General features: G+C 44.0%; 2 protein-coding genes across 2 annotated transcripts in view; one reads left to right on the forward strand and one right to left on the reverse strand.

Moving 5' to 3' along the window:
• OSTN (osteocrin) overlaps positions 1 to 1,873 on the forward strand; it is a 14,941-nt gene extending 13,068 nt beyond the window's left edge. The window contains exons 4-5 of the mRNA XM_009999932.1: positions 1,364 to 1,460; positions 1,763 to 1,873. Of these exons, the coding sequence (XP_009998234.1) occupies positions 1,364 to 1,448 (85 nt within the window). The 3' untranslated portion in view covers positions 1,449 to 1,460; positions 1,763 to 1,873. The remainder of the gene's footprint in view (positions 1 to 1,363; positions 1,461 to 1,762) is intronic.
• A 4,546-nt stretch (positions 1,874 to 6,419) lies between these two features.
• On the reverse strand, positions 6,420 to 15,473 carry UTS2B (urotensin 2B). The gene is made up of 5 exons (XM_009999944.1): positions 15,278 to 15,473; positions 12,622 to 12,723; positions 9,718 to 9,755; positions 8,541 to 8,634; positions 6,420 to 6,787 (listed from the first exon to the last, which is right to left on the reverse strand). Exons 1-5 carry the CDS (start codon positions 15,399 to 15,401, stop codon positions 6,762 to 6,764), a joined length of 384 nt encoding a protein of 127 aa, XP_009998246.1. The 5' UTR covers positions 15,402 to 15,473; the 3' UTR covers positions 6,420 to 6,761.
• Positions 15,474 to 16,197: the final 724 nt, after the last annotated feature.

The raw sequence follows: 16,197 nt of genomic DNA on the forward strand, positions 1-16,197 counted from the left end.
CCCCCCCAAACGAATTGTGGAAATTATTTTCCCCCCTTTTTTTTTTTTTTTTTTTTTTTTAAATCCAGCAGCCCCAGTGTCCCATTTGCCCCCCACCACTGTGTACCAACCCTTGGGAATAAAAAAGTGCTGCCCTTGAGGCAACAGATCAGCCCTTTGTTTTCTTTCCCTGTGCAGCAGTGCAGAGCACAGAGGTGTTTGTGGAAGGGACAAACTTTCCTGCTTTTGCAATGTTCTGTAACTGCTCCAGTATGACCAATGTGGGGCTTCCCACATACATGCTGCACTGTCAGCTCCTGTCTCTTCACCTCATCTGAAAAGTAGCTAGAAAAGAAGAAGTGTGAAACGGGCTGCTGATGCCCTGGTGGTGCCTCTGGGCCTCAGGCAATACCAGAGGAAAGAAGACTGCTTAGAGGAGACTATGGATTACCCAGATAATCCTGGGTGGGATGAACAGAAGCCCAAAGCCACAGGCTGAGTGAGCATGGGAATGCCAACAATTAGAGTTAGACTATAGTTCACCATACCATGCTCTCCTGGGAGTTATTTTGCATCTGAAAACTTGAAGAACAAAATTTCTTATTGATTTTCCTTGACAAGAACTGGTAGAGAAAAGAGGTACTTTCCCAGGGTTTCTCTTGGACCTGTATTTTGCTGGCAGGTCCAAGGGCAAAAGTTAAGGATATTCTCAACAGCAGAAAATCTCACCATTTTCACAATTAATTAAGATAAACATCTGCTGGTGAAAAAATGCTAAAAAATGCTGAATTAAGATGGGAAAACTTATTTTTTCTATTTATTTTCTTTTTTAAGATATTCCTATATCTAACTTCTTTCACAGTTTCCTCATGCCCTCAGTCATCAAATCATCAGGAAGTGTACCATATGGAGGAAAAAAACAAAGCCAAAACCTTCCATTCTCAATGTCATAAAAAAGTCAGTACTATACCATTTTGAGAGCAGTGCATTGCAGGAGACCTCATAGGAAAACTCTGCTAGGGCTCCTCTAACTTATGATACTGTGCATGAAACAATTCCTCTAGACACATGCAATGAATCTCCTTTCTTTTATCAAGAGTAGTTAACCTGAGAATTGTTTGCTGCCAAATAAAAGCAGGGATAGTGGATCAGCATTAGCCAGTCTTAAAAACAGGTGCAACTCTTGTCTATTCTTTTCTAAGACAAGTTGAAGCATCTTATTTTTAAACACTCATGTCTTTGGCTGTTCTTGCACCACTGTTTTGTCTCAACAATGAAATTGTTAGTGGGATGGAGGAATCACAGATGTAGTAACATATTGTTTGTTCCTATGATGTCTTTCCCCAGTTTTTTCCATCCTTTGTTTTTTTTCTCCCCTGTGCAGGAAAGTGGTTGAGCTGTCTAAGAGAAGGTTTGGAGTTCCTCTCGACCGGATTGGAGTCAGTCGTCTCGGCAACACCAAGGGTTAGCAGTTCCTGCAAGTAAGCCCAAGTACTCCAGGTGTGGGCAGGCCCAGAGACCCCCTCTGTTCTCAGTTACATGGAGGTACTCAAGGCATACCAGTCAGGTTGGAAAGGGGAACCTGGGGAATAATAGCTTCTTATAACATGTGCTGTGACTGTCAGTTTAGCTTGAATGTCCTAATTTAGAACTTACTAGCGCCCTACAGGAAAACAAGTATTTCTAACATTTTCCATCTCCTGTGCTTCACCTCACAATGTGTTTTCCAAACTTGCATTTCTGACATGGTAAGATGTAATGTTTACTGCATTTCTGCCTACAGGTACTTCTGTTCTAAATGATTGATGCTGTATTGGGAACACTGCAGAAACACAGAAGATGCATCACAGCATGTCTTGTCATTGACTAATGATCCAACACTCAAGGAACTGACCTCCTGCAAAATATGTTTCACATTGCATTTTACAAATGTTACATTTACAAATAATAACAAACTCAATTCATCAGGTCAGGATGCTCTCACAGTTGTGCACAGTGCCACTGATAGGAGGGAACAGAAGATCTGTATATAGTTTAATTGCATGGCATTTATTTCTTAAACTTGCAGAAGTTTGTTATCCTAGCAAGGACTGTTGGATTTTTTGGATTGAAAATAAAACTTCCAGAGATGCCAACAACAGTCCATGAAAAGCAGCCACTTTACTTTGCACGTTTCTGTCAAGAGAGTGTTTGTTTGATAGATGAAGGGGGGATTTAACAGTTATGGGACAAACCTAGGATATATTTGAACTACTGTTTGGGACAAGATGTCTACTGACTTTTCTAGGAGTTAGTCTGAATAAGAACTATGTCAATACCTTAGTATTTGTCCTGATGTTTTTAGTAGTCTTTCTTTTATCTCTGCACTGTATTTAGCCATGTTTTCATTGTATGGCAGATCCTGAAATGTGATGAGACTTTAAGTTTCTTCCTCTAAGCCGATGAATACATTTCACTCCTCCCTATGTGTAACATAGGATAGCATCCAAGTATGAAGTCATCTATTTCCTAGACCATCTGCATCACAAGCCTTAATTTAGCCTCTTGATGAGTGCGTGGGGCATGATCAGAGCTCCAGCTCAAAAAATTCAACAATTTCTTACTTTGGTGAAGTGTAAACATGTCCTCTCCCTTTCAGAGTAAAACAAGTCATCTTCCTGTTTATCACTTTTCACTTCTTTCTGGATTATAAAATATAGCTGAAAAGAACTGTTTGCTGACATCTCAATGCTCAGATTCCTAGCTAATATTTTCTAAACCTCACAGCCTGCTTCTTGGACTTTGGTCCATGTCAACTAAATTCTTTGGATTGCTCTTCTTGGGTGTCAATTGTTCTTAGCATTGCAAAAGAACATCCATTGAGAATGGGTTTATGTAGCACTAGGAAAAAAATGGTTCTTGCCAAATACCCTGTGTTAGGCAGAAAGTTGTAGTAAGGCTGGAGATAGAAATTAAATGTTACTTTCCTGATCTCACGTGAGGCTCAAAGCTCCTGGTCATTCACTAGCAAAATGTGGAAAAATACAGTCAGCTTTTCTCAGGAAAGGATTTGGGAAGTCAATTAGTATTTGAAATGAAAGCTATTCTGCGAACTGGGATTTTGGGGCAATTGCCCCAGTTTAGGTCATGGTGGGAAATATGGTGGGAAATGAGGCTCCATGCAGAAGGGCAGGTAGCATCTGATTCATGTCTGAGACAGGACAGTGCTCAGCCATAGCAAGGGCTATTCCCATTTTCCTTCTTGCTGACATCTCTCCCTGAGGCCAGGACCTGCCCAGCCACAGAAATTCTGCAAGAAACTTTGCTTTTTTTTGACATCTCCAATACAGGCTTATGCTGCTGGGAACAGCTGCACAAACCAGTGGATCACATCAAGAGGTGCCTCCACGTTTCCCATTAAGCAGAACACTCTCTAGCTGAGTTAGGTGAACATTCTTTAGGTGAGTTGTCAGTGCTTGTGTGTGAGTTGAAGCACTGCAGATGCTTTTGAGACTAAGATCTTCAAAGTCATAGAAAGAAAGAAGAGCCATGAGTCTATCTTGGTCTTTTGCTCCCTGCTTTCCCCTCATCCATTGCTCACTTTCTGCCTTTAGGCTTGTAGTTGAAGAATCTGAGAGCTGGATTGAGTGGGTGCATGTAGACTGGCTGACTCAAGACAAGTTTTTCTGTCCATGCTAAAGACAAATCTACAAATGCAGGCCTGGACAAGCCCCGACCCTGTCCACCACCTATGCTGAGCCTGCCCTGCAGTTTAGTGAACAGTTGTTGCACTGAGCTCATCCAATCTGCAGACAACCTTCTTGCAAGGCAGCCATATGTATGGGCATGGGCAGATTATGGGATTGATGACCTGACCACTCATACAGCTGTCTGACAGATGCAGCATGGACAGAGTCATTGCATGACATATTGGGAAACTCGGATCAGAGGAATCTGATGCTAATGCAGTGGCTTTGCAAAGACACTGCTGTATTGCAACAGTTGGCAGGTATTATCCTGGGCTTACAAATAAAGAGGGGTTTTAAAGCATATAAATTCTGTCCAGAAATGCTCTCCCTCAGAAGGGAGCTGGGAGCAGTTGTGCTCTTAGCTCCCACCTCACTGCGTGGATTACTTGGAAGAAAGCAACAGCCTTTCTGTTCCTCTGCCCCATCCACCCCAGAACACACTGAGACCTTCTGCAGCTCAAAAAGCACTCTTCAAAATCCACAAATGGGCAGGTGCTGTTTAAAATATGTTGATGTCTGAAGGGCTGAATGCCCCAATTTGCTTTCATAGGCAATATTGAATAGCTTCAGTCATTGTGCATAGCATGGGGGTCAACAAATGTGACATAAGGATATACTACAGCATCTGTTGCACGCTAGATTTGCCCTGTGCTGCCTGTTTACAAATTCATTCAGATGCCTGTAGGGATTTTCTGCTAATAAATCAACACGATATACTAGAATGTGTAAGGGAAATCCCTTTAGTTATTGCCTGTGTGTCATGGGCAACTTTAGTAAGAGTGACTGCCCAAGCATAAGTAAGGTGTGAGAAGCCACGATGTGGAGGTGACTCCTGAGGAAGAGTTTGTGTTCTGTGTGTTTAGCAGAAAGGACAAGGCAGTGACATGTTGGAGGTGAGCCTAGAATGAGCATCATTGCCCTTGTTTGAATGAGTGACTTAATTGCATTCAATACTTACTCATCACTGCAGCAGAAACAGTGAACACAGCAGCATGTAGTGCCTGTGAAGAAATAATGGGGTAGTTTGGGCACCATGAGCACTTAAATAACTGTACTGATAGGGTGTAGCACATTGTGTGGCCTAAAAATCACCGCTGAGCAGCATGGTGCAATGCACTCCAGGGAATTCCAGGGATGAGAGCAAGCTGTAAAATGCCAGTGACCCTGTGTTCATTTTCCTGCCTTGCTGGTGAGCTGTCACATTGGGTCAGGGAGGCATGGCTACAACTAGCAGGTGACAGATGGACCCTGCTGGTCCAGGCTTTCATTGCATTGGGATTCTCTACAAGCTGAAAGCATCTGAGCTGAACACCAGCTTGGGTCACTCTGTGCAGCTCTTGTTATACACCTCTCTTTCAGCTAGAGCACCAAACTCTTAAAGAAAGAGAGACCCTTCTCTTGGCAATAGGCTCTATTTCTTCCTGGATTTGATGCTATTGTAAGGGTATGTGAAAGTTTGCTTTCACATACCTTTTCACTTGCATAAAAGCAACAGAAAATGGGAAATATGTTCTGATTCACTATCAAGGAAATAACAGAGAATTAATATTAATAGCAAACTGTGTTTTGGTTGTCGTTAGACCTCACTGATATAATCAAGCTGGTTTTGTTTGGTGTATGCCAGCTTTGGCCTGTAATAGAATAAATAGACCTCCTGTTGCTGAAGTGCATGCAAGGGACTGTGTTAAGTGTGCACATCTTGCCAGATCCCAAGGCAATGAATGAAGCAGGATAATTACAGCTTTGGGAGAGGTAAAGTGTTGAATTATATGTAAGATGTATAAGCTCCAATTAAAGAGCGTGGCTCGACAGGCCTGGAGAGACTGTTCAATTCCTGTCAAAATCCATCTACACATTCACAGTGGCTACTAGATTCTGCTCCCTTTTACACCACTGGAAACCTCAAAGTTAACAAAATGGCCTTAAGATTTACTTTGCATTTACACTTTTGGGAAAATAGTCCCTTGTTTTTGCAAATAAATGTAGATAATAGGATTTAAGATGAATACATGTGAGAACCACTGATGGATTGTGATCCATCCTTTTGGACAGGGGCAGACGTAATTCTGCAGTAGAAAAAGCCAGGTAGCATCTGCACTGAGCAGCCAAATGAGCCAGAAATCTCTTCTCAGAACGTCTGTTTGGGGTGAGTAGGTAGAAATCAGTGGGTCTGGTTGAGAGTTATGAATAGAGCAGCCTGCACATATCCATGAGGAAGACCCAACTCTCATTCCCAGTTTTGGTCACTAGGAAGGGCCTCTCCTCAGGCACATTAAAACAGGCCTGTGTTGCTCTAGCTAGGGGTTTAATGGGACCCTATTTTCCACGGTAAACTTCACATGAACCATTAAGGTAACAAGAACCTACATCAAAGGAAATGTGCTGCCCCTTGGGCCTCTGCAAGAGGTGAGAAAGAAAACAGCACATGCTTCTGTGCAACAGAAAATTTTTATTGGAGTGATATCCAAAGGATCCAGACTTCTGTGCCAGTCCTACCCCAAACCTGCTGTGTACACTGACAGGACACGACGAGGAACAGCTCTGGCTCAGCAAGCCAAGGCAGGCAGCACCTCACTTTACACCCAGCCTGCCTTCCTGTCCCAGCAGCAGCTGTTGGGTCATCTCAGAGCTGCTCGCAGGAAGCCATGGGAAACCCAGACACCACCATGAGCAATGCCTGCAGGTGTGGACAGAGGCCCAAGCTCAGGGCAACTGAATTAGTGTTTGGTGTCTCATGGGACCTGGAGAGAAGGGGCAGAGTGTACAGTGTCAGCAGACTGAGTGGCACACGCAGGACAGCAGGGAAATTTTTGAGAGCCTCTTCCAAGTAGAACATCATGGCAGGTTAAACCTGGAAGGAAGGAACAGTAGGGTGTGGTAGTGGGCTATTGGCTTCTGACATGGTCCCCGTTGGACTTGGCTGTGGTTCAGTCATGGAGGACAGCATCCAAGTTAGCAGCACAATGAGAAAACAGAATAAACTCTTAACACATTAATACTCAGCAAGGCAATTTGGGGAAGGGCTCATCTTCATCCTTCAGTTCTGGCAAGCCTTCAGATGCAGTATTTCCAAAAGCAGGCTGGAAAAGGATACAAGAAAAGGATATTAGCATCCAAAATACTTTTTTCAACTTCCCACTCTGGCCCTGGAGTGGGTTTTAAAAGCCCCATGTCTTGAGAGAGTTGGGGTGTGAATCCAGCCTTGTGGTTTCTGGACACATCTCATTAACCAACTTTGACTTCATATAACACTTTTAGAAGGTGTTTCTTTTAGCTGCTTATACTGTAAAGAAGGGGTCTAAAAGGTTTTTTTTGTATGTTGCTTGATTTATAAGGATTTGCATTTCCTTTTGCTGCATTTCAGTAATATCAGGAATCAGTTTTTTCTTTCCTGTCTATTGATCAGTTTTGCTGCCTCAGAGATGGGCACAAGGTTTTTCACCCATGGACTGAAACAGCAGGATACTGGCTTGGAGAGAGTTGATCTGGTCCATACAGTTTTTAATGTTTTTGTTTGTTTGTTTGTTTGTTTTAATCCAGCCAGTCTATCACTCTGCAATGAACTATCTTCCAAACAACATTGATATCTGTGGGATCTTCCAAGAATAGATTAGGGAAGAATGCACATTTTCATGTCGGAAAAAAATACCTGTATCACCAGCATGCCCTGTTCTGTGAACCCCATGTGGGTTTTCTATTGTCAAGTATGAGAGGGATTTCTACCTGTTTTTTAAAGCAGGATCTTAGGAGAAGCTTCTACTGAATCAGTAGCACTCATGCTGAGACATGAGCTCCTCTGACACTGGAAGAACTGTAGATGAAGACAAAGATTCTCTGCTTTAATTTCTGGCAGAATCTGATTTAAACCTGGCAAGGGGAAGTAGTTTCATCTGCATTTGAACTTTCCAGACTGGTAAGGGCATGAGTTAGATTAGCCAAATTAATGACAGCCTTCGGGGTTGCTTATAAATTGCAGATTGTCACCTAGGCACTTAAGCAAGCCTTGCACAAAGGGATTTTCTCTTGGCTATCTGGCATGTTATCAGCTTGCACATGCACAGAGTGTGTGGGGCAAGAGCAGAATTAGCTCTTTTGTTTTTAGGCCAGATATGTCATCAGTGACTTCTGATTTACAGCTGTTGTTTCTTTGTGGAGGAATCCACTGAAAACCAGCACGGATGGCATTGTCCATGTGCTTGTCCGGGGCAGCCTTGCAGAAGCACTGGTGCAAAATGCTCCTCAGTCACTGGATACAGACTGGACAAAGCTTGTAGACTAATTGAGGGAGCCTTCCAGATCTTAGTTCCCTGCATTTTTGGTTGATTTCCACATCCTTTTTAGCTGCTTTTCAGCAGCACAAACAAGTGCTCCTTTTTTCTCTGTGGGGAGGCAGTGACCTTGGCAGAGGGGAATGCAAGCAGCCCACATGCCTCATTATGCCTTTAGCACTAGCTTTGTGCCCAGAGCAAAGGGATGAGTGCACTGTGGGGACTTGTTTATACAGAACACACCCCCTCCAGGACAGGCACTGTTGCTCATACAACCCCATGTTCCTCTGTGAAAAGAGGGATGGAACACTGACTGCCTCCCTCCTGGGTGTGCAGACCTGGTGTATCTACTTCAACAGCAGACAGATTTGGGTATGCAGCCCTTCTCACAAGCTGCTAAACCAGCCAGCCACCAACAAGAGAGGGCTAGGACTGCTAGAAAAGCTGACAACCTGCTTTACAGCATATTTGGGCCATGTTTACTGTCAATGTCTTTGTTACAGAAAGGAAGCCCTGGAGGTGGGAGCTGGACAGGATGGTTGCAGGCCTTGAACCCAAAACCTACCACGTTTTTTGGGCTGGGATGCTGAGAGACTTTCCAAGGCATAAGCCACCTCTGACCCTTCCTCAGTTGAGAGCTGATCCTTCAACTTCTCCAGCTGTTTAAAAACAAATGCAGCTGTAAACAAATGCATCATCATGAGGAGCTCTTCAGCATGCTGGCAAGTTCAGGGCAGCTCAGAGGCAGCAGGTACAAGCAGCCTGGCTGAGAGCATCACTGAGGAGGACAGGGTCTTCCCTAGAGCAGGACAGTTCCAGGAGGACCTGCCTTTGGAGTATTCACACCTGCGTGTTTGGTGGCAGTAATGTGGGCACTCTGCTCTTTCCCCCAGCCCCAGAATGTAGATCCCTGTGGAAAGCAAGCTGAGCAGGAGAATATTGTACCATTTAAAATCAAGTCAATGCTGGGGCACGAGGTCTCAGGGCATCCACCCGCTGCAGAAGGGAGATTTGATTTTCCGTTGCTCTGGGCTGTTCCTCCCCTCCCTTCCCCCAGCTCTTGCTAACTTCCCTTGGTTATAGTGTGGAAAGTCTACGGTGTTTGTTCCCCATCTGTGGCTACAGATCTGGGGTTTGGGGCACAGTGAGAGCCATGTCAAGGCTGTTGCACACCTTTCCCTGTTCCTAGAAACTCAGTATAGGATGGGGCTTCCTCTTGCTCTCTGTGTGTATGTGTGTGCACTCTGCATAGCACAGCAGGGCTCTGGCCCTGGATAGGACCTCCCCTACTAGTGAGAACCCAAACAAAAATCAGTTTGGATTAGGTGTGCAGGGCTGTCCCTCTAACTTCAGCCCATTATGGGATGCAGCCAGCTGATGTAATGCCCAGGAAAGGAGCATGACCTCTCTACCTCCCTTCCTTTTCTTCCATGGAGACTTCCTTTGGCATCTATTTTTTCCTGGCTTGGCCTTCACTGGCCTTTCACTGGTGGCAGAGACAAGAGCTGCCTCAGCCTTTATTGCACTAGTCTATAGCCTTGCTCTCTTTTTCTCTTTTCAAGCTTGTGAAGCAATTTAATCCAGGTTTTTCTTTTCCCTTTGTGTGATAGATGCTTATGTTATAGTAGCAGAATGAGGAGTACCAGGATGCAAAGTTAGAAGAATAAGGTGTACAGACAATATGCACAATTGTTTAGCTATTCATGCAACATATGTGGTTTCTGTGCATTTGCTCCTCTTACCTGTTCAAGCTCTTCAAATTTCTTTGCCAGCTCCCAGTCTGCAAGAAGGGAGAGAGTAACATCAGTATCTGCATTGCTTCCCAAAGCTCAAATCTAAAACTGTTTCTTCATTTAACTTCTTCAAGGGCTTGATATGAAAAGACCTAGTTATAATTTAACTCCTGTTAGTGAACCTCAAATCTCTGGTAGCAGAACCAGTGACAGAAAAGCAGGCTTTCTCTGCTGCATGCTGGGGGATTTTGCCCTCATTCTCCATTATGAGGGAAGCTTTATCATTCACTAGGCTCTAAAGTGATTGGCCAAACAAGGTCACATACTCTGTGATACTAGCTCAGGTGAACCTGGTAACAGCAAATCTCCAAGGCTGGCTTTTCTTTCTCTCTCCTTTTAAATGAATTCCCATTGCTTCCTTAAGACTTGTTTATCCTCACATCACTTATGCAGGCAGAAGAAGTTAGAAGACACAGATTTAACCTAACATAACTTATTGCTTGTAAGTCAGCAAACATCAAGGTTGGCACAGTGGAGCAACAGGAACTGTGAAATATCAGGGAGTGCACAGGCTTTGCACTTCTAGATGTTAGGGGAGCACAGAGACCTGGGGACCATCTTCATAGATCAGACTTGGAGACCTCAAGGCTGAGCAGTACTGTACTAGACTGTTAAAAAACTATGCAGTGGGATGAATGAGTTGCCCTGAGATATCTCATCCAGGATAAGGGGAAAGTAAGATGCCTGTGAATGGGATCTAAAGCCTCCAGCTGGATTGAGAAGGGTCTGGACTAGCAGTAGGTTAACCTGCAGGAAGGGATGTGGGATTTCAATCTCACTCCTCTTGAGAGCTTAGGTACCTTATTCCAGACTCAGACTAATGTCAAAAACAGGGTTTGTTTTTAATAAGATAGGTGAAACAATGGCAAGCACCCTGACAAAATGAGCTCAGTCAAAGAAAGCTGAATGACTGGACTACAGCAGTCCTCCTTGGAGGGGAATGCAAAGTGATCAGCTGTTTTTAAGTGCCAGTTTGGGAAAAAAATGCATTAAAATAAGCAGAAGAGCCAGACAAGAGCTAAAGAATGTCTCTGCTGGGCCCCACAAGGAAGCCAAAAGCCTGCCCTGGAGCTGCCTCCTTTGTCTGCTCCTAGTGTAGCAGCAGGCATTGGTCTTCATCTCCAAGGGGATTTAGGGCATAATTCCTCCTGATTTCAGATAAGACTCCAGAAAGCAAATATATTGCCACACTTGGGCTTTTTTTTATTATTATTTGAAACTGAGCAGGAGAGTGCTAAGGCAAAGCTGACTGCCTTCTCAGTCTCTTTTGAGAAGGAAACAATTCCATTAAAATTCCTGAATAATTTCTGACAGATATGAATCCAATAGTAAAAGCAGCCATTCCTAAGCAAATCCATTGCATGAGGGCTTAGGACAGGGATGGGCTGAGAGTCAGGAGGTAGGAGCTCTGTTCCTGGCACTGCCAGCAATGACCTCAGTCAGATTCCTCTTAACTGTGTTTTTAAATATCCGTAAGGTAGAGGTAGCTAGGCCTGCATATCTACAGCTGAAAAGTGCCACTTAAGAGACTTATTATTATTACTCACATTTTAATGTCTTTTAGAGTTTCAAATGCCTATTTTGGCTTGACTTTCCACAAACTGTAAGCTTGGCCAGTGACTGCTATGAATAGAAAATGAACAGCAGTCAAAATTTGGAGCAGATTCTTTCAGGCAGGGGGAAGTTAATTTATGGATGAACCCTTGAGTAACTGCCTGCTGTAAATCCTCTGTCTGTGCTCTGCTCAGAGATTCATTATATTCAATTGTCTGGCACGAAATACAGCCTTTCCTCTAGGAGTAATAAGTGCTATAATCCATAAACCAATCATAAAAATATAATGTCTTGAATGCATCCCCTTTGCAAGAAGAATGCCTTTGTTAGTACAAGGACTTGATTTATTTGTGTTTATTTATTTGTCCCAGGATTGTTTAACCAGTGCCTCACTGCATTAACAAGGGGCTGGGGAAGAGCACTGAGAGATTTTGATGAATGGATCTTCATAACAAAATTTCTGCTGGGCCCCGTTCTGGGCTGTTTTCACGGGAAGAGCAGCTTCCTGCTCTGAGACCACCATGTACAGCCCAAACCCTTTGCTGGCTGCTGTGGCCGTGGGAATAGCTGACCCCTGTAATCCACATGGCACTTGTGATCACTGTGCATCATAGTGTCATGGAAAGCATAAGTTTCTCTTCAGCGGGTCTGAGCTTAGAGGATGTTTGCAACATGTGGATGGCTTTAAATTTGCTGTCTGCTCACAGAGCACAGAGAGGAAAAGCCTCCACCCAGTCTCTCTGCTGGGTGGGAAAAGCCCATTGTCTCACCCTCTTCCAGCAGTAGCAGTGACTCAGGCTCAGACAGGAGCTCCTACTAGTGTTCTCCCAACTTATACCTGATCCCAAGTGATCTAAGTTGTATGTTCTCTGCAAAATTTTGACGCTGCCCCACTGCCCCTGTGCTCACACTGCTGCTTTTAGCATGCCAGCAAGACATGGAGCTGGAGCTCAACAGCACGTGGGGCTGTGCAGGGTGTGGGTGGAGAGGTGACCCCCAAGTACCCAAAGTCACTGGGACTCAGCAGCATCTCTTCCTGTCATTAGTTACAGATACACACATGCTCCTTTGGCAGCTGAGTGCCTGAGGAACTAGAGTCTATGTTTTGGGGCAGCTTAACATAAAAGCAGATCCAGAAGCCCCGGAATGGAGAACATGATACTAATCACATGAAGGCACCATACTGGCTGCTTCCACTTTCCCAGCAGTTGGTTTTTCTGTGGAACCTGAGGAGCAGGTTCCTTGCATTCATGTAAATATAGATGTGAGAAGCTGAGATCTCCCACCCCCTTGGCTTACCAATATTCTCTGGTCTCCGCCATGCGAGCTTCTTATTAAGGAGCAGAGTCAGAAGTGTGTCCTCATGATTTGTGTCGCCCCTCTCCGGAAGGACTCGGTTCTCTGCAGCACATAAAAAACACCTTTCTCCATCTCTAATGAGAAAAAGAATGAAGCCTCCAGCCCCCAACATTAAAACACGAATTAAAAAGGCTAAGAAGTGGAAGGAAAATGTGTCCTGTCAGCACTTTGGAAGTGGAAGCACTTTTTTTGTGGAAGGAGTCTGGGGGAAGAGGGAAGTAGTGTGAGCACAGAAGATGAAGTCCAGACAGTGAGGACAGTGCAGAGAATGGGTGCAGGATGGGAGAGCCCTCCCTGCCAGCTCTGGGCTGCTAGCCAGTCTCACTGCAGCCTCATCAGCATGGCTGGCTGCAGAGCCAGAGATATCACCTTGGTTCAGATAGTCCCAACCTCTGCTGCAAGGCAGATGTACCGGATACCTCTGCAAAGCCAGACAGAAACCCACGAGATCCTCTCATCTCAAAACTGCAGGTGCTCCCTCCTTCTCCCCATCTTCCCAGGGCTAACAGAGGTGGGAACTTGCTCCCTATAAGGGCTGACATGTGGGTACCAGAGCTGAAAAGCCCTGCAGACCTGCAGTCTACTCTTGTTCTCAGGCAGTCTTGAGGCTGTTCTGTCTGATTTGCCAGTGGTATTAAGGAATTCTTCCTGAATGGAGCCAAAGTGTGGAGGAGTTTAAAGTGACCCTCTTTATCCCTGAGAAAGCCTCTTACAGTAGCTGTAGGACATGCTGAATTTTTTTGTTTTCCAGTAAAAACGTTCCCAAGCTGCTGTCCTCAAGAATTTAGGCTTCTCTATGAGGTGCCTTTTAGGGAACTTTCTCAGTGGTTTTGCTTTTGTGGTTGTGGCTGTGCCCTCAAATGAATGGTTATGAAGGTCAAGGGGTCAGCAGAAACAAATGGACAGAGGACATGGGACTAATCAGAGCTCTGAAGGCTCTGAGACCCTCCCAGTTCTGTTGAACAGATTTCCAGGATCATCTGAAACCTGAATGTTGCATTTATTTTTGAGAATGACAGAACGGGAGCCAGATTTTACAGGGACAGTGACCATTCCCCAGTCTTTGGTCTGAACACCCCTGCCCTACACCCAGATCCTACAAAGCCCTAGGGTGCCTACAATATCCATGGAAAATACTAACAAATTTCAGCAGAAACAAATGGACAGAGGACATGGGACTAATCAGAGCTCTGAAGGCTCTGAGACCCTCCCAGTTCTGTTGAACAGATTTCCAGGATCATCTGAAACCTGAATGTTGCATTTATTTTTGAGAATGACAGAACGGGAGCCAGATTTTACAGGGACAGTGACCATTCCCCAGTCTTTGGTCTGAACACCCCTGCCCTACACCCAGATCCTACAAAGCCCTAGGGTGCCTACAATATCCATGGAAAATACTAACAAATTACACAGAAAAGCTGATTTTCTATTCTTCCAGGATCTCTAGGACCTCTGCTCACTCTCTTCAAGGAGGTGAGAAAGAAGAGAATGGTCTCATAGAACCGGCAGCCCTACATAGCTGTGGTGGGAGGAATGCAATTATTTTTGATACATGAGACAAAACATGGTACAAGATGAGCCTTAAGGATGCTCAAGAGTATGTGGGAATCGGCTCCATTAGCCAAAACCACATAAATCTGCAGAAGCAGAGGGGCTCTGGCCAAAGTGATGCTCCAAGTATTTGGCCAGACTCAACCCTGCCCCATGCTGTGGCTGAAGCTGCTGGTCCTGATTGTGATCTCTGGAAATAAACCCCAGGGAGTCAGCAGAGCTACATGCTGTGTAAAACTTGCAGTTAGCCTGGAGTGCTATGAACCTCATTCCTAAGTCTGAAAGAGTTATGATTTTAAAATAACTTCTTTCAGTCATTTGGGGGATTTGCTACAGGAAAAAAAAAAAAAAAAAAAAAAGGCAAAATCCTATAAACACTCTAGTAAAAACTAAACAGAAGCTGTATTTAGATAGAGCGGCCTCAGGAATGTTTTGGTTGTCATTACAAAAATAAATAGGTGATATAAGAGGAAAAATAATTTGAAAAGCAATGTTATTTTCAAGTCTATATTTAGCTGCTCTTTTTTTTTACTGCCAAGTCTCTTTGAGGAAGAAGATTAATGATTGACATTTCCCTGCAGAGTAAGTTCAAGCTAAGATTAAATTATGGGAGAAGAACATATAAAAAGAAGTTTTGTGAATAAAAAAAGTTCAACAGCACCCTACTATTGACATTTATGAGCTGTCAAATCTCATATGGTGCAGACTGGAATTGTTACTCTCTGATATTTTAATGTTTTTCCCTGGAATTTTCTTTTGGACAGAAAGTGCTACCCTTGCCACATTTCACCAGATCTGATATTTTTACTGATTAGCAGAGTGTGTCATATGACCAGCTGCAGACCAGAAGGAAGGACAGCTTTAGCTCATGCTAATATGAGCAAGTCTCTTTGTAGCACCCGTGTTAATTGATTGTTTAGTGTAGCTTAAGGTTCATTTCATTTTCTTGCATAGATAAGCAAGTGTTGCATGGCCATGACAAGTAGCAGACCAAAGCAAAAAGATAACCACCTACCTGTGTCATCTAGTCTGTATTCCAGCTTACCTTGTAGTAAAAAAGGCTCTCCATGTGTAGACGGGACATACACAGTCATGGTCAAGATGGTTAGCACTCCAAGGGACAGCTGGACAGACCACATCTTCTCCACGTTCCCACCACCCAAAAGCATTCTTTCTTCAGGCACGGTGGAGGACTTCAATGCAACCCCGTGCCAGATGAGCTCACTTTTAAGAGGCAGTGGATGTGCTGTGATTGCAAATGGCCTTTGGAGGAGGGGAGAAAAATATCTCTTGAGATATAATTCAACCTGTCAATATGATTCACTCCTTTGGGAGTGGACAGAACAACCCAGTAACAGAAGTCAGATGGAACCTGTTCAATATATCTCGTATCAGACTGATCTAATGAATTCTGACGTTCCCACAGGCAAACACCATCCATGTATGTTGATATCCATTTCATACATACAGATATGAAAAATATTTTTTCAGGGCTGCTGCTTTAATGGAGCTCAGACGTGAGGACTCCCACATTAGAAAGGAAGATTTGTCTAACCTACAAGTTGCCGTATGTCACCAGTTTGGACAGAATCAGGTTAATGGGTTTTTGTAATTTATCATTTCACTCCCTAGTGCCTATATTAATTAATGTGAGATATAATGAGTGCTGAAGTGGTGGGAAGCAGAGAGGGAGAGCTCTTTTCATTTAACTGACTGGCGGATGTTGAGTGTGTCTTGCTCGCCATGACTTATGGCTTTGTCAACGAGAAAGGCATCACACCCTATTTTGGGATTGTGTCTGAGTGGAGGAGTGCAGATTTGGCAGTAGATATGGAATACATCAAGGATAGGCAACTGTCTTCAGGTTTTTTTTCTGGGGGGAGAAAAAATAAATGGAAGGTCAGATGCTGGTTCTGGTTGCACAGGCATATTTTATTAGTTTAGAGCAAAATATTGAGTCATATT

The sequence above is a fragment of the Chaetura pelagica genome, unplaced genomic scaffold (genome assembly GCF_000747805.2).
Source record: "Chaetura pelagica isolate M959 unplaced genomic scaffold, ChaPel_1.0 scaffold20, whole genome shotgun sequence".
Taxonomy (NCBI): Eukaryota; Metazoa; Chordata; class Aves; order Apodiformes; family Apodidae; genus Chaetura; species Chaetura pelagica.

Excerpts from the sequence above, each read along its gene's own strand:
- UTS2B (XM_009999944.1), bottom strand. The coding sequence starts at position 15,401 with ATGCTTTTGGGTGGTGGGAACGTGGAGAAGATGTGGTCTGTCCAGCTG. Across the intron at positions 12,724-15,277 it reads AGAGCCTTTTTTACTACAAG|AGAACCGAGTCCTTCCGGAG; the intron begins GTAAGCTGGAAT and ends TATGTGCTGCAG. Across the intron at positions 9,756-12,621 it reads GCGGAGACCAGAGAATATTG|ACTGGGAGCTGGCAAAGAAA; the intron begins GTAAGCCAAGGG and ends CCCTTCTTGCAG.